The 24,874-nt window shown below is 37.7% G+C and overlaps 6 protein-coding genes across 10 annotated transcripts in view; 3 read left to right on the top strand and 3 right to left on the bottom strand.

The window, feature by feature from the left end:
* Positions 1-1,018: 1,018 nt before the first annotated feature.
* On the bottom strand, positions 1,019-4,384 carry LOC104801591 (U-box domain-containing protein 51-like). Of its 2 annotated transcripts, none has more exons than XM_010524900.2 (9): positions 4,122-4,384; positions 3,730-3,921; positions 3,530-3,651; positions 3,335-3,456; positions 3,059-3,252; positions 2,659-2,945; positions 2,318-2,578; positions 1,471-2,244; positions 1,019-1,356 (listed from the first exon to the last, which is right to left on the bottom strand). In XM_010524900.2, exons 2-9 carry the CDS (start codon positions 3,884-3,886, stop codon positions 1,174-1,176), a joined length of 2,100 nt encoding a protein of 699 aa, XP_010523202.1. In that variant the 5' UTR covers positions 3,887-3,921; positions 4,122-4,384; the 3' UTR covers positions 1,019-1,173. The 2 variants fall into 2 exon arrangements, with proteins under 2 accessions (XP_010523202.1, XP_010523201.1); XM_010524899.1 differs by having other exon boundaries at positions 1,020-1,356; positions 2,659-2,948.
* A 1,271-nt stretch (positions 4,385-5,655) lies between these two features.
* On the top strand, positions 5,656-7,785 carry LOC104801582 (2-haloacrylate reductase). Its single transcript, XM_010524891.2, has 5 exons — positions 5,656-5,876; positions 6,238-6,379; positions 6,628-6,854; positions 6,989-7,246; positions 7,342-7,785. Exons 1-5 carry the CDS (start codon positions 5,835-5,837, stop codon positions 7,645-7,647), a joined length of 975 nt encoding a protein of 324 aa, XP_010523193.1. The 5' UTR covers positions 5,656-5,834; the 3' UTR covers positions 7,648-7,785.
* A 266-nt stretch (positions 7,786-8,051) lies between these two features.
* LOC104801570 (autophagy-related protein 3) lies at positions 8,052-11,230 on the top strand. 2 transcript variants are annotated; one of them, XM_010524887.1, is made up of 10 exons: positions 8,052-8,367; positions 9,024-9,094; positions 9,189-9,305; positions 9,391-9,554; positions 9,789-9,874; positions 10,024-10,075; positions 10,218-10,283; positions 10,453-10,580; positions 10,660-10,766; positions 10,865-11,230. In XM_010524887.1, exons 1-9 carry the CDS (start codon positions 8,207-8,209, stop codon positions 10,754-10,756), a joined length of 942 nt encoding a protein of 313 aa, XP_010523189.1. In that variant the 5' UTR covers positions 8,052-8,206; the 3' UTR covers positions 10,757-10,766; positions 10,865-11,230. The 2 variants fall into 2 exon arrangements, with proteins under 2 accessions (XP_010523189.1, XP_010523182.1); XM_010524880.1 differs by having other exon boundaries at positions 10,660-10,783.
* Positions 11,231-13,412: 2,182 nt separating this feature from the next.
* Positions 13,413-14,196, bottom strand: LOC104801559. Its single transcript, XM_010524872.1, has 2 exons — positions 14,008-14,196; positions 13,413-13,921 (listed from the first exon to the last, which is right to left on the bottom strand). Exons 1-2 carry the CDS (start codon positions 14,188-14,190, stop codon positions 13,487-13,489), a joined length of 618 nt encoding a protein of 205 aa, XP_010523174.1. The 5' UTR covers positions 14,191-14,196; the 3' UTR covers positions 13,413-13,486.
* A 3,655-nt stretch (positions 14,197-17,851) lies between these two features.
* On the bottom strand, positions 17,852-18,712 carry LOC104804640 (zinc finger protein ZAT1). The gene has a single exon (XM_010528983.1). It carries the CDS (start codon positions 18,710-18,712, stop codon positions 17,852-17,854), a length of 861 nt encoding a protein of 286 aa, XP_010527285.1.
* A 1,120-nt stretch (positions 18,713-19,832) lies between these two features.
* LOC104801544 (structural maintenance of chromosomes protein 6B-like) overlaps positions 19,833-24,874 on the top strand; it is an 8,749-nt gene continuing 3,707 nt past the window's right edge. For all 3 annotated transcript variants that reach the window (XR_769904.2, XM_010524860.2, XM_010524855.2), the window contains exons 1-16: positions 19,833-20,054; positions 20,518-20,623; positions 20,781-20,914; positions 21,181-21,236; positions 21,385-21,471; positions 21,544-21,864; positions 22,209-22,328; positions 22,637-22,771; positions 22,929-23,005; positions 23,100-23,175; positions 23,336-23,410; positions 23,590-23,694; positions 23,889-24,058; positions 24,154-24,256; positions 24,344-24,456; positions 24,810-24,860. Coding sequence is in view for 2 of the 3 variants with exons in the window: in XM_010524860.2 (XP_010523162.1) it covers positions 19,898-20,054; positions 20,518-20,623; positions 20,781-20,914; positions 21,181-21,236; positions 21,385-21,471; positions 21,544-21,864; positions 22,209-22,328; positions 22,637-22,771; positions 22,929-23,005; positions 23,100-23,175; positions 23,336-23,410; positions 23,590-23,694; positions 23,889-24,058; positions 24,154-24,256; positions 24,344-24,456; positions 24,810-24,860 (1,886 nt within the window). In the remaining variant the exon portion in view is untranslated. The remainder of the gene's footprint in view (positions 20,055-20,517; positions 20,624-20,780; positions 20,915-21,180; positions 21,237-21,384; positions 21,472-21,543; positions 21,865-22,208; positions 22,329-22,636; positions 22,772-22,928; positions 23,006-23,099; positions 23,176-23,335; positions 23,411-23,589; positions 23,695-23,888; positions 24,059-24,153; positions 24,257-24,343; positions 24,457-24,809; positions 24,861-24,874) is intronic.

Raw genomic sequence — 24,874 nt, 5'->3', positions numbered from 1 at the left:
GAAAGAGGGGGGGGGGGGGGACCTTCTTCCCACTTACAGCAAAGGCAATCACAATTGGCTGTCAATTACCATTGCATTTCTATTGCATATTTGGTCGCACGAAGCTTACGTGTATAGTATTTGCATGGAAAGATAAAAGATAAATATAAAGTGTATAATATATATATATATATTAAATGTCCTATCGATTTACTTGTCATATATTAAGATAAAAGAAAAGCAAAATCATCCCACTTTCTAGTATTTTGTCGAGTGAGATGATTCCCATTTTATTATATATTTTATTATAAACAAATAGTTGAATGGGACGTGATCGCAATATAAACAGTATACGATATCGTTGTATATATTTTTTCTTCTTCTTATTTTTAAAAAATTTTCGAGAAAAAAGGGGGAAAATTATGAGTTTAAAAAAAGAAAATAATAGAAATAAAATAACAAAATAAATACAAGGAAATAAAATTTTAGGAAATCTAAGAAAATAGAACCCAAGAATGAGTCTATTCGCGGAAATTTGTTCACAATTTATCTCATATGTATTATAGTTTGTTTTCCCAAATAAGTTTTCTTTAATCCATTTTAGCATATTTTTTTTTGTGTGCTTTCTTGGGTCTGAAAGTACAAATTTTAATTGGAGAAGCTTTGTTTTATTTTTTCGGCTTTTTTATGTGCTTTCTTTATTATATAATATAGATAAATATAAAGTGTCCAAATATTTTTTTTTAATAATGTTCTGATTTGTATGGCGACTCATTCATTCATTTATATATATATATATATATATATATATATAACATGGAATCTCATAGAAGAACCCGTATCACATAAACCCTCGTATTCATAATTTATTAAACAATCGTGTAGAAAAAACACATGTTATGTGAATATTTCGAGGACCATATTTTTTTATTATGGGGACTTTTAATTTTATTCCAACGGGACCAATATTTTGGTTAGGCGTATATGGACCAACAATGAACCATCTGGCTATCTTCTTATTTAATGAAAACAAATAAAGGTCGTCACTTTCATTTCATGGTCCTCTCTCTCTCTCTCTCTATATATATATATTTATTTAAATAAAATGTTATTCACCAGAACATATATACAATAAACCAAAACGAGGGCAAATTTAAAGTAAAACAAAATAAACATGTGAAAATGAACAATTTATTAATGGACGGTGGATCTCCATTCCTTGATTGCAGAGAGGAGGGAATGACTGGGGAGAAGGGTTTTATCGGGAAAGGGCAAATCCGTCATTGGAGATTTATCGTTGCCTTGAAGCCATTCCTCGATCCCTCTCCGGTCGTACGTATATCCGTCGGCGGCAACGCACGGATCCTCCATTATATCCTTTTTTTTTCATTAAACAAAAACATATAATATATATATATATATATAAACACGAACGCTTATAACGAAAAAACATTTAAAAAAAACATTCATTTTGTAATCGTAATAACGTACCTTTCGTAGGGGGCAGAGGAAGTGGCTGGGAGGGTCGATTAGGGTTTTGGGAGCCACCACGTTTCTTGCCATGCAAGCAACGTTCTTCAACCGTTCAAGAGCCGGGATAATTTCCTGCCCGAGATTGGGGCGGTCTCTCCGTCGCAGCTCTGTGCATCTCAACCCTAATTTCACGATCTCCGTCATATCCTCCTCCGGCCAATCCCCTGCCGTCGCATCCACCATCTCGGCAAACTTCCCCTCTCTCATGGCCTTCTCCACGGCATGAGCCAAAGCCATGGCCGGTTTAGCCGTAACCAGCTGCAGAAGTATGATTCCGAAGGCGTAGACGTCGGATTCCGTCGAAACCAAACCGGTCCTTTGGTATTCCGGGTCGATGTAAAAGAACGTCCCCACCGGTCCGGTCTGGTTGAAGAGAGTCGAGCCATGATAAGGGTCGACGTTTAGCATCTTGGACAGTCCCACGTCGCCGATCTTGCTGACGAAGTTTCGGTCCAGGAGGATGTTCGCGGGCTTGAGGTCGCGGTGGACGATCGGTTTCGGTCTGGTGCTGTGGAGAAAGTAGAGGGCAGACGCGATTTCGCTCGCGATTCGGAAGCGGTCAAACCACGGTAATGGAGGCAGCGTTTGGCGGTTGGAGCCGCCGTGGCCGAGGAAGAGCAGTTCTTCGAGGCTGCCATTGTGCATGAACTCGTAGATTAGGCAACCGCGTTCAGGGCATGCGCCGAGGAGGAGGAGCAAATGCGGGTGCCGGATCTTGCTGAGTATCTCCAGCTGAAAATGGCGTCCGTTATATACATATATACATATATAGATGTGTATGTATGTGTGCGTTTAATGTATATACCTCTTGCTGGAACTGCTTGATGAGACCGGTTTTGTCGGGGTGAAGAACCTTAACAGCGACATCCGTGTGGTGCAAGCAACATTTGTAGACGTTTCCGTACGCTCCCATTCCCACATTGAGATCATCCGAGAATGAAGATGTTGCCTCAACGATTTCTTCCCATTCGAAAATCATGTACTGAGGATCAAATTCGGGCATCTTTCTCGCTTCTTCTTGCTTCTCCTTCTCCTTGGCCGGGGAATCTCTGTCCAAATCTTGCATCTATACAACCCAGCTTCAGTTCTTGTCCAGTCAAAGTGAAAACCAGCTCGAATTCTGATGTTTCAGACAGTGTTTGTTACCTGCCTAACGAATGAAGAAGAATCAGTGTAGCCACTAGAACTGGAACCCTGACCCGAAAACGAAGTTCGGGTTTCCATCTGCAGGCGACTCCTACTCGAAACATCACTTGTTGTGTACCCTTGTCCTGAACTGCTGGTACAGTTAAAGCCCTTCGGACAATGCTTCTTCTTCGATTCGTCATCCTCGTCTAATGACAGGGCTCTGCCATGGTTTCCGAGCGTCTGGTTCACGTTTGAAAGAGCCTGAAGTCTTTGGATGAGTAAAGACGGCGGCTCGCTAGCTGAGCCTACTATAGATAAAAACAGATACCGGGATGCATCCAGATCAAGAGAAAGATTCTAACATTTCGAAAGTGTATCGAATCGTCCAAGAAAGAGATGACTGCAAAGATGGTTTTACCTGTTTGACAATCTGCAGAAACACGTTCTTCTTCGCTTCTACTGTCTGAAACAGCAGCTTCCTGTTCTTTATCAGACGGGCGTACTGACAGGAGTCTTCCTCTAGAAATGATGTGTACGGTGCAGAACCTTGGCGAACAGTCCAAGATCTTCGAGGACAAGTTGCTTCTCTTCCGCCTCCTGCAAAGACAGAGACTGTTCTTTCGGGGGTAAAGATCAGATTGTGATGCGGAATCCGGAACCTTCGAGACAGAAGAGAAGGTTTTGTCTGTGGTACCATGAAAAGATGCTATAGGAGGAAGCCCCGACGATCAGCTCGTTGATTCCGTGCTCTTCAACAGCTCTGGAAATGGCATCCACCGTATCGTCTGATTCGATCACAACTATCTCGGACCGAACCTTCACCAGAGATTTCGTATATTATTACAAGAACAGAGCAGCGATTCAGAACTGTTTTTTTTTATCAGGTTACCTCTTTTCGGGCAAACATGTCTACGTAAGGATTAAGCATCTCCCTCGTCTTCCGGTTCAGATCGCTCTTATAAACCGCTTCTACCTCTTCTGGAACGCTCGAAATGGGTATCGAGATTCCATCTGTTGACAAAGATCGCGATTTCAGATCATCAGGGACAGAGTTAGATCGATGAAAACCGCTATGGTTAGTGAACTTACGCGGCGTGGGAAGGGAAGTGATTCTTTCTTGGACATGAAACAGCTTGAAGACAAGGTGTTTTCGCGAAGCAAACTGTTGAATCGCCCATCGGACAAGGCCTTTGCTTTTGTTGTTGTCCCCTTTGATCGCAACCCCGACGAGCAAAGCTTCGATCATACCTCCCCGGCCTCCTCCGGGTCTTACAGTTTTATCTGCAATCGATGGTCAACGAGGATTATTGTTGTGAATTGACCCATAAAACATCAAAATGATCTCATCGCCATTGGGTTCTTGCCCAAGTTTCGTGAATATCTTATGCAGATTGCTTGTGTGTCTATCAGTCACTTCATTCCACGGATAAAAAGATAATGCTCCGACGCAAAGCTTCTTCCTTGAGAGAGGGAAGACTTACCAGGTCGTCTGTTTCAGACAAGTTCGACAGTTCCTGTATCCATTCTTTCAGAGAGAGAGAGAGAGAGGCAACCAATGAAGTGAATGGAGCAAATATATAATAATTATCTGACAAGTTAGTTTCGTCAAAGGATTCGAACAGGGCAGACATTATCTTTTATATTATAGTTTTATGAAATCTGCAGACTTTTTCTTTCATCGAATCATGCTCTCTCTTCGCCCGACGAAGAAAAGAAACCGCTGCCAGCCATGGTTGTGATTTGAGAGAAGGCAGTTTCCAGAACGGGACACTGCAAACAAACCATTTCAATCATATGATATGATTTGAAAACCTATGCCCAGATCCTCTGGATCCGCCATCAAGTTCAAATGCGGCGCCATTGACCATTTCCTCTCCAGTCACGTCCATTTTCACAAAAGATACAAAACCCAGAAACCCCCCCCCCCCACAACAAGCCGAACTTTCAAAAACCCATCTGGATCTCGAATCATCGCCAAAACATGCGAGAAGACCTTTCCATGTTCCGATCAGTCTCCAATTAATTTCACTAAAAATCGAAACTTTAACCAGATAGCGGATTCACGAGACAGGGAAAGCCAGCGAATCATATGCTATATCCATAACGAAAATTCAAGCCAGAAATCAAACTTACCCGGTTCCTCGAAACGATTAGCCAAAAGAAATCAGAAGTCAGCTTTGGTAAAAAAAAAAAAAAAAAAGGAAAGAAGGGGAGATTGATGCTCTGAATGACAAAAAAAAAAAAAGAAAAAGAAAAAAGTAAGCCGGCTCTGAATTTTGAATAGGAAGCTCAAAACTCTAAAAGAACGTTAACAAACGTTCTCACGTGACAGGTCGGTGATGCTTTAGACTAAGAACACACGTCCTGCGGGCGCCACGTGTATGGACCATGAGGTGTATTGGAACTTGGTTCTTCGCGTTTGCTTTAAATTAGGCTAAAAATATCACTTATGTCCTCTGTCTTTAGTAATTATTTCATTTGAGACCTAAACTTTTTAGAATCCTATGCTGCCCAATTATATTCAATAGACGCTTCGGTTTCCCCTGTTCATCTATACAATGTATGTCTTCTTGGGTCATAAAAGAGTGGGAAATTGAATTTGCTTTCAGCAATATAAAATATTTTTAACAGAACCCCATGAAAAACCCAATGTTATATTAAATTTTGGATTTTAATTTTTGCAAGAAAATCTATTTTTTTAAAACAGAATTACAAATTACCCACGACACAATATATGCAGGTGGTTATTTGACAACATATTTTTTAAAGCTCAACAGATTGAAAAATAAACCACATTAGTTGGAGCCTTTTTTTCTCATTATGTTTTATCTATTTTCCCCTGTTAAAATAGAACAAATTTGCGAGAGAATGGACCTAATTGATCGAATTAAAATAATTGTGTCGGATTCGTTAATTAAAACAAAATGGTGAATTTAAATCAATACGGAGGTGAGGGGCCAAAGAAAATGGCAGCTCTCAGACTTAATCACGCGCTCCTTCCAGCTTCTTCTTCGTTTAGACATCTGTCACATCGTCTGCTTCATTCCTCGAATTTTCCACTCAGTCAAAGGAAAAATCATAAATTTCGTCTAGCCCCCGCGGATTTCTTGCTCGTTCCTTCGCAATCATTCGGCGTAGTGGTTGCTGTGAAGGCTCTGAGCACGGACACAGCGGAGGCCGCGCCGCTAAAGAAGATGGTGAAGGCTATTAGGGTTTACGAGCATGGCGGTCCTGAGGTGGGTGAAGACTTTGTTGCTTCTCTGCGATTTCGATTTTGTTTTCGGGGTTGTGATTGTATTGGGCAATTGGGTATTTGTCGAATTCGTAATTTTGATGCGGGAGATGTTGCAATGGCTGTTCTTGGAAATTGGATTACAATTGCTGAAGGATTGAGAAAACCTGGTTTTTGTTGTCGTTACTTCGCATTTGGGCCCCGAGTTAGGTTTTTGTAGCTACATCTCTCTCACCATAAGCATGTGACGTTGTTCCCTGTCCGTGTCTATCCATGATTTGGGTTTTCTGATAATTGCTGCTTCTTGAATTCTCACTCTGGAGCTGTTGTTTGATCTTGTCAAGTTTCCGACTTTGTATTGATAGGTTCTGAAATGGGAGGATGTGGAAATAGGGGAACCGAAGGACGGTGAAATACGGGTGCGGAACAAAGCCATTGGGCTCAACTTCATCGATGTTTATTACCGGAAAGGTGTTTACAAGCCAGCTTCCATGCCTTTCACTCCAGGTATTTTTAGTCTAATCATCTTTCTTTCTCCCCGGCAGGAGCTAGTAATAAGAACTATACCAATGTACCTTCTGGCACATCCTCTGTTTCTTTCTCTCTTTTTTACTTCTACTTGCTGTGTTACTTACTGCTGAAATGGGGTTTCATGTCTGTTGTGGAACAAACCTTCAGATTTATACATGCAAAGATGTAAATGCATTATGCGTATGTGAGTCTGTTTACTTAATTTTATTCTGTCTATATGACAGGCATGGAGGCTGTCGGTGAGGTTGTAGCTGTAGGCCCAGGATTAACCGGCAGGAAGGTGGGCGACGTAGTTGCTTACGCTGGAAATCCGATGGGCGCTTATACTGAAGAACAGATCCTTCCAGCTGATAAAGTTGTTCCTGTTCCTCCCTCGATCGATCCTATCGTCGCAGCATCAATCATGCTCAAGGGTATGACGGCTCAGTTCCTACTTCGTCGTTGCTTCAAGGTAAGTTTATTCTGCTTTAGTTTAACAAAAAAAAGTTTACTCTGCCTTAATGATTATAATTTCGTTTACCTGTTCCCTCCTACCCACATAACTGTTCCTTATATGACTCAAAGATCTTACTTGTATCTGGAAAGGTTGAACATGGGCACACAGTCCTTGTTCATGCTGCAGCTGGTGGAGTTGGGTCTTTGTTGTGCCAGTGGGCTAATGCCCTCGGTGCCACCGTCATTGGCACTGTCTCTACCAATGAGAAAGCAGCTCAAGCCAAAGAAGATGGATGCCACCATGTTATCATGTACAAGGACGAGGATTTCGTAGCTCGTGTCAGTGACATTACATCGGGCATTGGGGTTGATGTAGTTTATGATTCGGTTGGAAAGGACACCTTCAAGGTAACCACTACTACTACATACATTCTGACATGGAACTTCGAACTGACCAATAATGTGTGTGTTTCAAGTTTCTCATATGAATATCGGGTGTTCAGGGATCGTTGGCTTGTCTGAAGAAACGGGGGTACATGGTGAGTTTTGGCCAGTCCTCGGGAACTCCGGACCCCGTCCCACTGTCTGACCTTGCCCCAAAGTCTCTGTTCTTGACTAGACCCTCCATGATGCATTACAATGAGACCCGGGATGAGCTCTTGGAATGTGCTGGTGAGGTTTTCTCGAACGTAGCTTCCGGCATCTTAAGGGCTCGGGTGAATCACAAGTACCCGTTGTCTCAGGTTGCTGATGCACAAGCAGACCTCGAGAACAGGATAACTTCCGGTTCTGTTGTGCTGTTACCCTGAAGTGCTGTTACCCTGAAAAACCAATGTAGCAACTGTTCTTGATGTTAGCATCTTCAATAATGGCACTGAAACTGTGTTTTTGTGATGAGATATGGTCTAATGTACTGTTTGAGTTGTGATGGGTTTCTGTTCAGATGACTTTTGGTTGCGGAATACGAATCATGTGGAGATACCGGGGAAATGGACCAATTTGGTAACTATCGGGAGGAAAACTGAAACATTTGGAAACAGGGGGGCAAATGTGATAATATCTCCATGCATTTTGATTCTTACAAGTTGGAAATTTTGTTAATTAAAATAGAGGATAGAAATTAAAAGTTCTAAAAATATGGGGGCTTTCTGGTTAATTTCTCAAAAGTATTATAAAGGGAAATGACATATCCAAATTAACAGGGAATCTCGGGAGATACTATTGTATTGTTGTTTCTTCTTTCCGATCTTGCCATCATCTTCGTCTAGGGTTCGCAATTGGATCCTGATTTGAAAAATTCTTCTCCAATTTTGGGGCATTAATCATTGGATAATCTATTCTCGGATCTCAACTCATACCGATATAGCAATGGCGCTGTCCCAAAAGTTTCACGAAGCATTCAAAGGGACAATGGAGAGGCTTACAGGCCCTCGTACAATATCTGCGTTCAAGGAGAAGGGAGTACTCAGCGTTGGCGAGTTCGTTCTCGCCGGTGACAATCTTGTCTCCAAATGCCCTACCTGGTCCTGGTAAGTTCGAACTTTAATTTGTTTCAATTTCTCGTGGTGAATCCTTCCTTTTACAGTGCTGGAGTTCTGCGATTTCCGGTATGTGGGAACTTGTTCTTCGAGGAAGACGGGTCTCTGGGTTTGGGAGGAAAGTTGTTTGCTTGTGCAGTGTTTTGTGAGATTGAGATGTCATTACTCGGGTTGTCGCTTTGTGGCTGAATAAAGTTTATGTTTTTCCATCGTTTTCGTGTTGTCAATATGAGGTTTTGCTGTCTGTAATTGTGAATTGCATCAAATTCTAGATGACCGGCAGTGACTTTGAATCAAATTATGTTTATAGAAATCAACAATTGGATTGTTTGAAGAGGCTAAAACTTGAAACTTAGAGACATTTTATGGAGTCATCGTGTTCAGAAGCTGGAAAGCACTACTGTGTCTGGAATAAGACATGTACTTTTTTTACTTGGCTCTTCGAGGGTTTTGTTCAGTTGGAGATGCATTTACTGTGTTTTCTACGCTACCAAGTTTCAGCACACCTTATAGCTCAATGCAATTTCTCCTGTAATAGCTCGTTGAATTAATGCATTGGTCTCTGTGATTTTTGGTCCACACCACTTAACAGTGTGCCATAAGCTTGTTGTGTAATCTGGACTTTGATGACACTTCGTTCTGGTTAGGGAGTCGGGTGATCCAAGCAAAAGAAAGCCATACTTGCCCCCAGACAAACAGTTCTTGATTACTAGAAACGGTAAAGTGGAAATCTTTAGATCTCATTTGTATAACTTTTAAGTTCTGCGTACCCATGCGAGTTGTTTCTTTTTGGATTTTGTTCGAGCTGACAGTACCATGTCTACGAAGAGCTGCATCTGTGGAGGAGGAATATGAAGCTGCTGGAGGTGAAGTCTTGCTTGATGACGAAGATAATGATGGTTGGCTAGCTACTCATGGGAGACCAAAAGGTTAAACTTTGCGGGATAGAATAGCATTCGGGAATTATTTTTTGGTATGTTCAATCTCTGATTCTCCGTGTTGAATTTGTTACAGATAAAGGGGAGGAGGAAGAAATTTTGCCATCGATGGATGCCTTAGAAATAAATGATACGAGCACTATTCAGTCAATACCTACATACTTTGGAGGTGAGGAGGAGGAAGATATTCCAGACATGGAAGAGTTTGATGAGACCGATAATGTAATTGAGAATGATCCTGTAAGTTGGTCTCTTTTTGTTCTCTATACGATTAACACCCTGTTTGCAAGTTTCTACTTTGTTTCTTTGCGCTAGGTTCAACATTTATTTTAAATTTGACAAGAAGTTGAATAAAGCAATAAATAAATTGAATTTAGAATTAGAACTGAAGCGCTTGGATTGAATTTCATTCTGTAGCCTGTTTTTGGTTTCTTAAAAAAATATTTTCCATTTTTCTTCTTTCCCCCGACTCAGGCAACTCTTCAATCAACCTATCTCGTTGCTTGTGAGCCGGATGATGATAATATCCTTCGAACGCGAACATATGATGTCAGCATCACGTAAGACTCATGTGCTTTTTTGCATGTACAAAAGCCATTTCTTATATGTTTTGAGTTGATGATATTACTTGTTTTGAGTACTTTAAAGACAGTAGCTCAATTCGTCTTTGGCTCTATACATGAGCTGACGACACTCCTCATTGTTTCAGGTATGACAAGTATTACCAAACTCCTCGCGTTTGGCTGACTGGATATGATGAGGTTCACCTCTCTCATTCATCGCCCCTTAGTTTCAAACTTTGACATTGTGACAATAGTACTTGTTGTTCTTTTCTCCTGTCCTACATTACTCGGGTTTTGTGGAACTTGACTTACCTTAATGCTTTGTTGGTATGTCTTGTAGTCAAAGATGCTGCTGCAGCCTGAGCTTGTCCTGGAGGATGTTAGCCAAGACCATGCTCGTAAAACCGTAAAGACAAGAATCTTTCAATTGAGCTTCTTACTAAATCCATTCGTTTTTCTTAATCTTGAAATAGTATTATTAGTAGTGTTATGGATTTGCATCAGTTTCGTCTTGGCTTTGTCACGACAAGTTTTGGGTAATATATTTTTTTTTGTTGTGGGAAAAAAATGAACAGGTGACAATTGAAGATCATCCGCACTTGCCGGGGAAACATGCATCAGTACACCCGTGCAGACACGGGGCTGTAATGAAGAAAATCATTGACGTGTTAATGTCGCGTGGAGTAGAACCTGAAGTGGACAAGTAAGTTCCTTTTGCACATGAAACATGGCTCTTGTACGTACGTACTGTTTTCATGGCTTTGCTCTCTCTCTCTCTGTAGGTACCTGTTCCTGTTCTTGAAGTTCATGGCCTCAGTAATTCCAACTATCGAATATGATTACACCATGGACTTTGATCTCGGAAACTCGAGCACCTGAGTCTCACCATGTATGTAATGTTTTGACGTAAGTCATCGTGACATGAGTTCTTTGTAAATTGTTTATAACTTGGATTGGAATATGATCTCGGGTGTGTGATGTTGCCAGAACAAACGAAATCCAAGACGCCGGCCGATTTCAATTGGACATAAGATGGGATGGGGCTCCTCTGGCTGGCGTTGTAGCGTACATAACACATGTAAATCCTCACACTTCACATCCTCTCGTGAATAAAAGATAGCGTGTAAAGTGTCGGTGGTTTATTCACGCCTCTGTTTCGAAGTTCTCATGTTAGTGAACCCCTTTGGTCCTTTGAATACTCCTCTCATGCGGCTGCTGCTGCTGCTGCTGTTTGATCCAAACTCAGATCGATATGTATGTGTGTGTATATATACATATATAAACCACCATAGAAAACAGTGTTGTGGTATTGGAAAAAGATTCAGTGAAGCTGGTTTTGGTTCGAGCTTGCTACGAGAAGCGTAGTAGTGATGATGATGATGATTTAAACTCGGTGATTTTATTTATTTATGTATATTTCTCGTTGTATAAATCAATCAAATTTTCGGTTTATGTTTTCCGTGCGTAAAACCACGTGGATTTGTCACCAAAGACGGAGAAAACGAATCAAGCTCAAGACCTGTCCAAAACGGTGTCGTTTAACGAAGGTCTAAGTATACCACGCGCGTCGGTCACGTGAGCGCGCTCCATTTAATGAAAAAAAAATCATCCGTTAGGGTTTACGGTCTAGGGCAACGTCGCGATCCATTTTTAATGGAAAAATCACCCATTAGGGTTTAGGGTTTAGGGCAATCTAAAAAAAGGAAAAAGTAAAAGACGACACCGTTTTATCAACCATAGAGTTGAATCGGACGTGTATATTTCTCACATTACCCATGCATGAAAATAACTGCATGTTCGCGAGAAGAAGGTACGTAGACATATATGGTCATCAAACGGAAGTATTTGAAACTAGTTCCACGTTCGAACTAGGGTTACACTTTATGTGTATGTGTATATATAAGAGAGTAACATTTTGGGCCTCTAAATTTTCAATGAAATCTATTAATGTATAAAATTTAAAGGCAGGAAAAAAGCATTTTAAAATTTTAGAAATTTCGGGACCTCGTGTGCATCATATATAACATAAGATATTCATTACAAATTATATAAAGAAAAAACAACTTCGTTCCTACGAACTATGGAGAAACATAATTGTTTTAATTACAAGATCTAAACGATGTCGTTTATAGTTAAAACTTCTGTGTTTTATTTAATAAAAACGATGTCGTTTTTACCTATATATGAAATTTGATTTAGAATATAATTTCTACTATATATCGAATGATTTTTTTATTTGCATCCATAATTATATGGATGGGAAAATCCTTTTACATTTATTTTGCCAATATCCGCAATTTAAGTTTTGTGAATTAGGAAGTTTTCGGTGCCTTTGGCCCAATTACATCTATTTAAACCCAAAATATCGGCCCGATAATTACCACTTAAACACAACTCTCTACCTAAATAGGTGTTCGAACCTGGGCCGGGGTGAGCACGTACGTGCTTTACTCTACTCTTTTACCAGTTGAATCACCGATCTAATCCACCACCACAGCAAATTCATAAGGGTTCACACTTAACTCGGATATGGATTAAATGTGAAAGGTGAATTGAATTGTTGCAACTCATCTTTTTTTACTAAACACTAATAGTTTGAAAAAACAATTAGTAACTAAGATATATATATATATTCTTTGGAGATGATGTAGGGGAAACGACGACGTTTTCGCTCGTTATATAAACGACGTCGTTGTATAAATTAGAACGACGTCGTTTTTCCAGCGGTATATAATAGGACATAAATTCATATATTTAATTCTTTCTATATATTAAATCATTTTACTTTATAAATATTTCCATTTCTATTCCCATGTGTTTATTTGATTTCTATATATACTACCATCAACAAAAATAATTACTAAATTCATTTTCGACAGTATCTGAGAAAATGTGTGCACGTATAGGATTTTTTTTTATAATTTTTTTAAGCCATCTTAACATTTTGAGATTTTTTCTAAAATGTCTGTTTTTGGATGATTTTATACCATATATATTTCTCGACCAAATGAGAAAATGAATTTCAGGATAATACTAAAACGATAGGGTAATATTCTCTCAAGTCGACATAAGTGACATCCATGTATATGTTTCTTACAAGTCGACAGACATAAATCTCTCCGTTGTTTCCAACCCAACCTCTCTCAGATTTTTTTTATTATGACATGTGATTTAATAATATTCAAGAAATCCATGTCGTTTGTAGGGGTGGGCGTTGCGGGAATCGGTTCGGTTCGGGACGGGAATGTATCGGTTCGGTTTTTTTTCAGTTTTACAAAAAAAAGATACCATTTGGTTTTTATATTATGTTCGGTTCGATTCCAATTTTTATTTTAAAAAATAGATTTTAAAAAAAAAAATCGGTTTTTCAGAATTTTTTAAAATTTGGTTCGGATCGATTAACCGAACCGAAATGGACATCCTATTCATTTGAGAAAAAAAAGAGAGAGAGCCTAAGTTTCGATACATATACGTCCATTTCTCCGAATATTGAATATAAAAAAAAACTTTTATTAATATTATTGGTGAACACGAAGAAAGGACAGCAAAAAAAAAAAAGGAAAAAGAAAAAGAAAAAGATTACATAGCATAGACAAAATGATAAACGGATTAAGCCGGCAACCTATTGAGATCCAAGGGGAAATTATTTTCCAACGACGGTCGCAAATTAAGATCGAACCGAGCGTGATCAGCCCTGGCCGGGACATTTTCACGATCAGATGATTCGAACACTCGGTGACAGTGCGAGCACAGGAGAACTCCCCTTGTCGGATTGTTCCGATGGAACACTCGGTGTCGGCCTAGCCCCTGTGGCGAATCGAAGACACGCGGACAGGCATCGCACCTGTATCCGTTCCGACGCCTCCTCCTCTTGCTTCCCGTCGTTCGCCTCGACGTCAACGAGAAGGTGGCGTCATCTTCGTCGTCGTAGACGTAATAGTCGTCCTCCCCCTCGTCCACGTGTTTGATCTCCGCTATCTTGCACAGCGCAAGACTCTTACTCTCCCTACTCAACGGAGCTCTGATGTCGGGTCCAGACATACGCTTCAACCAAACCACCAAAACAGGTTAAAACTCCATTATCCATTAATGATCGGACCATGTTATAAAGAGAGAAACCCGGAACTTACCGAACTGGACATGGAAGCGGATCTCTTCGGATTCGTTCTCGTTTTCGCCGGCGGTCTTCCTCGGGGCCGGGGTCGCATGGCGGCAGCTTGTCGGCTGCATCTAGGGCACAGATGTTTCGGCCTGATCGACGAGGGAGAGGAGACGGTGAAGGGCGAAGGCATCGATCTTCGGATTTGGAGCATAATAAGACTAAGTGATATTGTGTTCTTGGAATTGGATGTGAAATGTGTTAAGGCTATTTATAGGTGGAGGGGAAATGTGTATGGTGGTTGTGTATATGTGTATATCTTAGCATATTTGCTTGGTGCAAATTTCCCTCACAACTATCCTTTTTTGCTTCATTTTCTTTTTATTTCATTAATTTTGGTTTGCTTAAACGATTCCTTTTTTTTTTCTGCATGACAAATATTAACCTAGTTTCATAGATTTTCTTTGATACACAGGCCTTTGAAAATAATTAAGTCCATTTAATGGCACAATGAATGTATTATTTTTATTAGAAAAGAATCTGTTTAGAGAAAGAAATGCATGGAAAGATAAGTAACCTAAAATTTCCATCTATATCGGTTGTTAGAGATAATCTTTTTAACTATAAATAAATAAATAAATAATCTCTAGATAAATTATCGAAAATTCTAGAAACAATTAAATTTATTTGTATGATTTTTTCGCGTGTATATTTTAATAACGATTTTATATATATATATATATATATATTATGATATTTTTAGCATTTGTATTTTTTAATAATTTTTTATATTAAGAATTATACAAATTTATCTTACCATTGTCGTGGATACACCAACTTTAAAAGTGGTAGTCATAAAAAAAAATTGATATCAAATTCAGACCAATAAAATACTGGTTATATTTTTAATTTGAATGCATAATTTGAAATTTAAAATATTTTACCATCGCTAATATTTGTTGACGAACTCTTAAACTACTTAAGTAAACTTCTAGACCATTGTTGTTTTTGTTTTTACCGATTTATCATCCAAAATATTGTCTAAATAAGAAAACATTACCGAATAAGATTGTCGTTTAACTTTGAGTGAATTGGTTGAGCATTCATGTAACTCTTATGTTACTGTTTTCGTAAATCGATAATAAAAATTTCTAACTTGCAAATCTAAAACACTACATAAATGATCTCTCTGATAAACATGTAATTCACTTATGTTACTCTTTTTGCCTTCTTAAATTCATAATCTATTTATCATTACAAGAAAAAATTATTTAGAAGATCATCTTATTCTTCCTTCTTTGTTGTCAGAATTATTACACTAAATCACAGTAGATATTTATTTCAAAAATTTTCTCACACACATAGATATATTGTTTTTCTTTAGTTAGTGTATTGTATTTCTACGTTTAAAAATATATGTATTGTCTAAATTTAAAGTTGGAATGAAATTTACCATAAAAATTTTGTGACATTATAAAAATGACATTAACTTAAAACAAATCTAAAAATCTAAAATACCATTAAATCCGAATGGAAGAAAATATAAATTATTATAGAAATAAAAAAATAGGTATAAGATAATTAAATTAAAAAATGATAGTAAAGTTTTAAAATGAAAAATTATATCTCTAAGTATTAATTAAAAGATGAATTAGATAAATATAGGTTTATCGGGGTACTTCCTACATTTAAACTATGGTACTTCAATTTACTAATGATAAAACAAAATTCCTTAACAAATCACTTATAAATATATTTTTTATAAGTGTGTACAGTATAGGATGTAGCATTAGGTTGGATTTATAGAACCATGCCTTCATTCGCTCTATTTATATATATCTTTATATCCATACATACTAATATGTATTAATTTTTATGCCATTGCCTCGCGTATTAGTATATGTAATATTATAAACACATTTTCTTTTGGGTAAAGGTAATATCATATAAACATTTGATACGAAAGTATATTTATAAAATTGTGACTTATCTATACTATATTACTAATTGATTTATAATGTAAATATATGTGTAATAATTTATATGACTTAAAAGATATGTAATGGTGTAATTAGTTTACTATGATAATGTTATATATATATATATATATATATATATATATATCATTTCATGTATATTTTTTTTACTGCCTTATTAATTCTTGTCTAATAGTTAAATTAAATTAAATTCAATCAGTCAATTGATCAATGACATATAATTATACCATAAACCAAAATCAAAGCATGCCAAATATTTTATTTATGTACAATGATATTATAAGAGTTTTTAATCTTTGTTTAGTTTATTTCATAATTCTATATTTTGTGAGGTTGGATAAATTTTTAGATGAATATTTTTTAAATCATACAAGGAACAAAATATTAGCAGCACAGAAGAAAAAAATGCTATACTTTTTAAAAAAGAGGCACAATTCTAAAAGAAATTTGATAAAATGGGAAAAACTAAAAAAGCAAAAAGTCTTGAAAACTAGCAGTTTTTATACACTACTAGGCTAAATAATTTACAACTAAACCCTAAAACTCAGCACCTAATTACATGTAAATACTTCAACACGTAATTAATCAGCTTAATTAGTTTGTCAAGTTGGATACTTTTAAAATGAAATCATTCCAATTAATAAGAAACAGTTTTAGATGGCTTGATATTAATCACTAAATACTTGGATTTTCCGACCAAAAAAAAAACATAATAGAGTTCACGCTTCATTAAACAAAAAAAAAACATTATACATGTCCATAAGCAAGAAGTTGAAGTTGCTGTTCTTCCTTATGAACTATGAATATTATACATATATACACACACATACATACGTATGTATGCATGTATGTGTGTTTTAATGTATATGTAGTTGGACCGTATATTTCTCAGTTACGAGTCACTGTATTAAAACATGCACGAGAATTAATGGTGACATTTCTGAAACTATTTTCATAGTCACGATTCATTTCTTACCCGTACCCCTATATACGAATTAGGGTTTCTCTCTATATTTATTGTACTTCTTCGATGCAGGTGAATATATATATATATATATATATATGTGTGTGTGTGTGTGAATTGAAGTGAACTAATACTGTGATCTTTTTAAATAAATTTACTCATGGAACAGACATCAATTCTCATGTAGGAATGATGGAGATAAAACGATATCGTTTGTGAAAGAAAATAAAACGATGTCGTTTTCGTTACGATATTGTTTGTTTAACATAACAATAAAAAATAAAAACGATATCGTTTTTGTTATCAAAGAAACGATATCGTTTTATAAGATTTAAACCGACGCTAATGGTTAAAGTAGGGGCATTGTTTATCATTTGTTTACGCCATAAATATATACTTTGAACGGGATTAATTTTTCTTCTATATACTGCAGATTTTATTTTATAAAAATTTCCAATTCTATCACCCCGAATTTATTTGTTTTCTATAAATATGCACAACAGAAAGTTTACTAAATTTATTTTGTCAATATCTTCTAATTAATATACAATGTTTTTAAGAAATATTATGAAAAATAGCATTTGTGATATTTTTAAATCCGATAAAACTTTTCAAAAATTTCCGAAACTAGCTTTTTACCAAACGCTTCCGATAACATAAGGGAATATGACGATGAAAAAAAACATATATGTAGATTCTTATTTTTGGTGCAACTTTCAAGCACATGTATATATATAGTAAAGGATGAAACAGTCGATTTTTTGACATAAATGGCGCATTATTATTAAAAATGATTGGTTTTACACAAAACACGAACACAGCAATACAAAACCACATAGGAAAACATATAAAAATTCAGCATAGGTTTTTATATAGTTCCTAACCAAATGAAGTTTGATTTTCAGAATCCATGTTTAATACTCCAAAGGAGCAGGCAAATTAAGATCAAAGGCAGCATTTTTCACGGCATGGTTCTTCGAAGCCCTCGGACCATTTCGACCGGTCGGCTTGGAAGTGGTTCCGGTCTCGAGATACGAAAGATGAACCTTCTTATGGCCGCCGAGTGCCTGAGCAGATCGGAACACTTTGTCGCAACACGGACACTCGAAAACCCTCCGGATTCCGACCGTCCGATCCACTTCGAGTTCCTCGGAAGAACTCGTGTCCAGTGACGTCATCTTCGCCCTCTTGTTCTCGTGACTCGCCCGGTGACCGCCTAGTGACCGAGACGACCGGAACACTCTCGGGCAGGCCACGCACTTGTACTTACCCCTCGATTTCTTCATGCTTCTCGTTGTCCTAGTCACTGAAAACGACGCGTCGTCATCTTCTTCCTCTTCCTCTTCCTCTTCGTCTTCTTCCTTGTCCTGGGCCTCGTCCACTAGGTCGGAGGATTTGAGTTCTCCTCGTCTTTTGCACCCTCTAGTCAATGGAAATCGGATCACGGGTCTCACTCCATTGGGCCATACATCGTTCGTAAGCTTCAAAAGGCATAGAGCAACTTCTTTATCCGTCAAACAATAACCGGACGAAGAACCCGGCTTCGAGGTTACAGAATTCGACCTCGTTTTCACGGGTGATTTCTCGCGGGCCGGAGCGGATTCGGGCTGAGGTTTAGTAGGGAGGGGAAGCTTGGCCAAGTGAGCTCTCATATGACCTCCCATGGCTTTCCCGTTGGCGAATGTTCTGTCACAGATCGGACAGATCTTTCGCTTTGTCGAGGAGGAGGAGGAGGAGGGTGAGGGGGAGAATTTAAGGAGCGAAGACATCTTCATGTTGATAATACGAAAGGGAGACAGATTCTCTGTCTGGTTTTTTTTTTCGGGGATTAATGGTGGTTTGGATGTGAAATGTATGTGTGTTGTTTTAGGGTTATTTATAGGTGAAGATGGGAAGAAGGAAAGAAGCAAGAGTTTGGTGGTTTGTGCATATCTTCACACTTGTGCTCCTTAGCCAGTTAACCACTTTACATATCTGTCTGATGCAATTTTGCCCTGACAACTATCCTTTTCTGCCCACATACATACATACACACATACATACATACATACATACATACATACATACATACATACATACATACATACATACATACATACATACATACATACATACATACATACATACATTACATGGGAATTCATTTACACAGTGTAAACAAATGGGTGGAAACCATAAAAACACAATTAAAAGGTCCAGGATTTTAGTACAATATTTGAACCTTTTTATTGTTCAACTCGTAAAGTAATCTTATTTTCATAGATATTGGTCTAACTTTATAGATTTTGTTGAATGTGTGTAATATTTGAAAATATTTAGTGGTATTTAATGGCACAATGAATGTGATATTTGACTAGAAAATCTATATAGGTAAAGAAATGCGAGTAAGATAATTAGTCCGAAGAATCCATTATTGATTTTTTTTGCACAAATATATAAATATAAACATATAAACAAATAGTCTCATATATACATATATCGATATATTATAGTAAATGATCTGCCGCCAATAAAATTTACATGTATGAATTTCTGATGTTGAATTTTCTATTTGAAAATATATTTGTAAATACGCAATGTATTACCATAATCGGTGTTCTAAAACTCTATCGAGTTGAAATAAACGGGAACTAAATGATAGCTCCAATCGCGAGAAGATGTGTGTGTACCGAAATCCAAGATGAACCGCTTAAGAAAAACAATACCCGGTTCGTTTGGACCGGTAAAAGTGGGGAGTAGATGGGCCCATATCAGTTACCATTCAAAGGCCGGGCTCGATATTTGTTAAAGCCCAAAATATCCGACGGTCGATATCGTTGGAGCGAATGTACACGTGGACGTATCTTAAGCCGTCCTCACTTTCCCGCCAAAAAGCAGTCCAATGGACGCGCAGCTCTCTTTCTCTCTCCCCGTCCAATTCTTTGACTCGGCGAAGCCAGAAACCCTAGGCCGATACCGCCATGGATTTTCCGGGGGTTCGAACCAGTAATCCCTTCATCAATCAGCGATCAGGGTCAGGTACAATCCTCAGGATCCGTCTCGAGAATTTCATGTGCCATAGTAACCTCCAGATTGAGTTTGGGGAATGGGTCAATTTCATCACCGGCCAAAACGGAAGTAAGTCGATTTCTCTGTAAACAAATTTCACTATTTCTCTCTCTACATGACTGTAGTAGCTTCTTTCTTTGTTTTTCTGGAGCTGGGGTTTCGCCTATTTTGATAGAGCCTTTTTTGTCCTTTGAACTTGGTCATGTATTGGGTACATTCTGGAATTTGTTCAGGAAGTGACTGTTTGGAAGCTGCTATTTCATCTGATTTACTGTATTTCCAGTTCCTGTGTGAAAATTGTTATTCTTATAGTAGGCTGCTGGTGGAATTTGAGCGTGAATTTGGGTTGTACAGACGCGAGTATCATGTTGATGGAATTCATCGATAATTTGGGTTTACATACCGGAAAATGCCATTTTGAGGTGTTTTTTTTCACTAGATTGGTGTTACGGATGGATGCTGTTACTTGTTTCGTACCCCTTTTAGCTAAATTTCAAATGGGTGAAAAGTTAATTCTTTTATTAACTTTTAGGTGGCAAGAGCGCAATATTGACTGCTCTATGTATTGCATTTGGCTGTCGTGCTAAAGGCACTCAACGAGCTTCCACATTGAAGGATTTCATAAAAACTGGATGCAGGTTTTGACCCTTGTTTCTTTGGATTATTTTGCAATTTACATAATTGGTTAGCAGAATGGCCGGAATGCAAGAGCATGATTGAGTGTTGCTCTACATTGCTTATTGTCAAGAATGATCTTAACAATGACAGAACTTTTCTAAAAAAATTTCTTTGCAGCTATGCTCTCGTTCATGTCGAAGTGAAAAACCAAGGAGATGATGCTTTCAAATCTGGAATATATGGTGACATGATAATTATTGAACGCAGGATATCTGAGTCTACTAGTTCTACTGTTCTCAAGGATAAACTAGGTCAGTATCTATGTCACTGTTCTTTTTTTCTCTTTAAGTCCCTGTTGCCACTGTCTGAAGTTAATCTTGTGTGTTGTGTCATTGCCTGTATTTCTGCTAGTTGTGATGGTTGAGTCGCCTTTTTTCCATTGTGAACTACTGTTATTGATCTTGTCTGTTTTGTCAATTTACAACCTTTCTTTCCTTTTTCATGTTTTTCCATAAAACTGAAATTCATATTCAAGTAGTTTTGCTTACAGTTGTTCTCTGCAATATTTGTTCAATAGGAAGAAAAGTCTCTAGCCGAAAGGAGGAGCTCCGGGAACTAGTTGAACATTTTAACGTGAGTTTTCTTTTAGATCCAAATCTTGAAATATGATATATAGTTTGTATCAGCTGTTTTTTTAATTGTTCTTTTTGTATCTCCTCTAAATCTCTAAGTTCATGAATCTTATTCATCGTTTCGATATGTATTTATTTTCCACGGGTAGATTGATGTTGAGAATCCATGTGTCATAATGAGTCAAGACAAGAGTCGGGAATTTCTGCATTCTGGAAATGACAAAGATAAATTCAAGGTATGCATATGTCTTTTCACTCTATATTAAAGGGGCAATGTTGGTTTTTGGCTGAAAGTGTCTATTATTTAGTTCTTTTTCAAGGCGACCCTTCTTCAACAAGTGAACGATCTTCTGCAAAGTATATATGAACATTTGAATGCTGCAAATGCGCTTGTCAGCGAATTGGAAGAAACAATCAAACCGATAGAAAGGGAACTCAGTGAGTTGTGTGGAAAGATAAAGAGCATGGAACAAGTCGAGGAAATTACTCAACAATTGCAGCAATTGAAAAAGAAATTGGCTTGGTCGTGGGTATACGATGTGGACAGGCAGCTGAAAGAACAAAATGAGAAGATTGTGAAGCTTAAGGAACGTGTACCCACTTGCCAAGCTAAAATTGATTGGGAACTGGTAAACTCTTTTCCATCAGTCTCAAATTTTGGTAGCCGTATATGGTTGGAAAGTTTTTGTTGCTAGGTTGCATACACGTATAAATTTATATTAACCCTACACTACCGTGGGGCCAAACCACTAAAGCTTTAATCGTTGTATTAAATGGATGATGTTCAATTATGTTGAGGTTCGAGGTTAGTTCTACACCACACATCCTCTTAGGGGCATAAGGATCATCGTTTAACATCTTGGTGATATGCTACATGAGCCTTGAACCCTGGCCTTTTGCAAAATTAGAGCATGCATGCACATATTGCATATCACTTCATTTTGATTTCAAATCTGTCTTGACCATTTCTTAGAGAAAAGTGGAGTCTTTGAGGGAACGCCTTACCAAGAAGAAATCTCAAGTTGCAAAGCTGATGGATGAATCAACTGCAATGAAGAGAGAGATTGAGTGTTTGCGGCAGTCTGCCAAGATGGTATGTTCAGATTAGTTCTGAGAAGGAAAGGGGATCAGTGGATAGAACTATTTTCGTATTACTGCATGCAATTCGAGAATTCGTCTTCCCTCTTATTTCACAAGTTATTTGTTCGGGAAAATGGAGGAAATGATTGAAAATACTGGCTTTACAAATGAAATGCTTATGATGCGAAATTGTCAGATTTGCATGGCATTGGTCTATGTGTGTGTAGATATATTACTTAATAGCTTTTGTGGAATATTAACGTGCTTTTGGTAAAAGTTTTTCTTAATCTTTTTTGTTGGTCTTACAAATTCGTATTGCAGGCTGCACGAGAGAAGATTACACTAGAAGAAGAATACAACCACAATTCCAAGAACGTTCAAAAGATTAAGGACCGTGTTACGAGACTTGAGAAGCAAATCAAAGATATCAATGAACAAGCCATGAGAAGCACACAGGTTTCCAAAAACCGGGACAACCTATATCTCTTTTTCTTTTATGATTCGTTTCTTTGAGTAAAGATTGAGGAATAGTTAAGATGGAGGATACACACACATATATATATGCAATTGAGTGTTTATGTGCAAATGTTCTCATAGTTTGGTAATGATGCAGGCTGAAGAATCTGAAATAGAGGAAAAACTAAGACATTTGGCGCAGGAGGTTGAGAAGGCTGAGTCAGTGCTTTCCAGGTCGCTATAAACTGCTATTCACTTTTTTCTTTGTACTGTGCTTTTTTGTTTCGTTTTTGTTTTTAAAGCATCGGTTATGCATTTGATACCTTAGATTGAAAGACGAAGAGAACATCATAATGGAAAAAACATCAGCTGTACGGAAGGAGATGGAACAAACAGAGGATACGGTAGGATGATGCTTGTAGTTTTGCTTCATTCCACATGAACCTTAGCCCTAGAATTTATTCTTTCTAGTATGTGTGCTCTTCCCGATTTTATAATTCAACACCTGGTACAGTGTGTTCTATAAATGTCTTTACATTCAGCTGATTGCTTTTTGGGTTCTAGATTAGAGATCATGAAAAGAGGCAGAGAGAGATAAAATTTCAAATTAACGAGATGAGGAAACATCAGACAAATAAGGTGCGTCCAACGTATCCAATTGCATGGATCTATTAGCAGCTGTCATCTCCCGCGTACTTTCTATTTTTTTTGTTTCTCAATTTTTTGGAGTATTAACAATCATCTTGGAGATTCAGTCTGAGAATTTTAAGCTTCTTTTGCTCAAACAAAGAGGCTCAAATTACACGCATGTTCACTAGGTGACTGCATTTGGCGGGGATAGAGTCATTAATCTTCTGCAAGCAATTGAGAGACATCACCACAAATTCAGAAGTCCACCCATTGGTCCGATTGGTGCCCACGTGGTGAGTTTCTATTTGTTCTTTTCCGTGTACAGGAAATATAGTTAGTCTTTTTGCATGCCATCTCATATGGCCCATGCAAATGTGATGTGAAAATAAGCTAACATCTTCATTTGTTGTAATCATTTTCTCCGTTTCTAAGTTTGAATGCCTTTGGGAGGTAAATACGTCCTTTATAATCTTGTAATGCTTTGCAGATGTTGGTCAATGGTAATAAATGGGCTCCTGCAGTTGAACTAGCCGTTGGAAACCTTCTAAATGCTTTCATTGTGACCAATCATAAAGATTCTCTTGCTTTGAGAGGTTGTGCAAGAGAAGCAAACTATAACAACCTAAGAATTATCATCTATGACTTTTCAAGACCAAGGTTCAAGTTGAAATACGCTATCCAATGTTTCTTCTTTATCTTTTGCTTTGATTAATGATTTAACTTTAAAATGCAAAAATCTTGGTAAAATGTAGGTTAAATATACCAAGCCACATGCTTCCCCAAACAGAGCACCCGACTGTCCTGTCTGTCTTACATTCTGATAATCCTACTGTTCTCAATGTCTTGGTGGATCTGGTAATCTGAATAAATGTTTTTCCTTTAGAAACTAATTATTCGTCCCAACCCTCTGCAGGAATAATTCATATTTTGATTTGGTTCCAGAGTGGTGTCGAGAGACAAGTGCTTGCCGAGAATTATGAGGTTGGAAAGGCAATTGCCTTTGAGAAAAGACTCTCAAATCTGAAAGAAGTTTTCACTCTTGACGGATACCGAATGTAAGTTCCTTATTAGTTTTGGCATGAATCGTCCTGGCATATTCACTTGCCAATGGAAATCGAGAACGAAATCTTTAGAGAACTGATATTTTTTAGCTTCAGACTATATGCTTTGCGAATTTTGAACTCTGGACTATGACATAGTTCTTCCATTTCTGGGTTTTTATTTTTGGCTTCGGAAAAGGTTGAAAAGTTAAATTGATGCAAGAGAAGTTCTTGTCATTTTTACATTAGAATCTAGTTCAAATGATCTTGGTGGGAAAAGAAAAAAGAAATAATGCTTGCGGCTCTGTAGCTTTATTGAATATATGCCTCAACAACTTAACAGTGATTTCTAAGTTGTGTTTCCTTAGGTATTCTCGTGGTCCAGTTCAGACAACCCTTCCGCCTCGTCCTCGAAAACCTACAGTCGACAGTT

Source organism: Tarenaya hassleriana, unplaced genomic scaffold (assembly GCF_000463585.1).
Source record: "Tarenaya hassleriana unplaced genomic scaffold, ASM46358v1 Cleome10, whole genome shotgun sequence".
Classification (NCBI taxonomy): domain Eukaryota; kingdom Viridiplantae; phylum Streptophyta; class Magnoliopsida; order Brassicales; family Cleomaceae; genus Tarenaya; species Tarenaya hassleriana.
Note: the sequence above shows the minus strand (reverse complement) of the source record. Positions and strands in the feature narration are given on the sequence as shown.

What these genes read in the sequence shown, in the direction of transcription:
- LOC104801570 (XM_010524887.1), top strand. Translation starts at nt 8,207, where the DNA reads ATGGCGCTGTCCCAAAAGTTTCACGAAGCATTCAAAGGGACAATGGAG. An exon ending in TACTCATGGGAGACCAAAAG is followed by an intron (nt 9,306 to 9,390) that starts GTTAAACTTTGC and finishes AATTTGTTACAG; the next exon opens with ATAAAGGGGAGGAGGAAGAA. An exon ending in ATGTAATTGAGAATGATCCT is followed by an intron (nt 9,555 to 9,788) that starts GTAAGTTGGTCT and finishes CCCCCGACTCAG; the next exon opens with GCAACTCTTCAATCAACCTA.
- LOC104801582 (XM_010524891.2), top strand. Translation starts at nt 5,835, where the DNA reads ATGGTGAAGGCTATTAGGGTTTACGAGCATGGCGGTCCTGAG. An exon ending in ACGAGCATGGCGGTCCTGAG is followed by an intron (nt 5,877 to 6,237) that starts GTGGGTGAAGAC and finishes TTGTATTGATAG; the next exon opens with GTTCTGAAATGGGAGGATGT. An exon ending in TACTTCGTCGTTGCTTCAAG is followed by an intron (nt 6,855 to 6,988) that starts GTAAGTTTATTC and finishes GTATCTGGAAAG; the next exon opens with GTTGAACATGGGCACACAGT.
- LOC104801591 (XM_010524899.1), bottom strand. Translation starts at nt 3,886, where the DNA reads ATGATCGAAGCTTTGCTCGTCGGGGTTGCGATCAAAGGGGACAACAAC. An exon ending in TCCTATAGCATCTTTTCATG is followed by an intron (nt 3,253 to 3,334) that starts GTACCACAGACA and finishes CCGAAAGAACAG; the next exon opens with TCTCTGTCTTTGCAGGAGGC. An exon ending in CTTCTTCATTCGTTAGGCAG is followed by an intron (nt 2,579 to 2,658) that starts GTAACAAACACT and finishes TGGGTTGTATAG; the next exon opens with ATGCAAGATTTGGACAGAGA.
- LOC104801559 (XM_010524872.1), bottom strand. Translation starts at nt 14,190, where the DNA reads ATGCTCCAAATCCGAAGATCGATGCCTTCGCCCTTCACCGTCTCCTCT. An exon ending in CCGCTTCCATGTCCAGTTCG is followed by an intron (nt 13,922 to 14,007) that starts GTAAGTTCCGGG and finishes GTTTGGTTGAAG; the next exon opens with CGTATGTCTGGACCCGACAT.
- LOC104804640 (XM_010528983.1), bottom strand. Translation starts at nt 18,712, where the DNA reads ATGAAGATGTCTTCGCTCCTTAAATTCTCCCCCTCACCCTCCTCCTCC.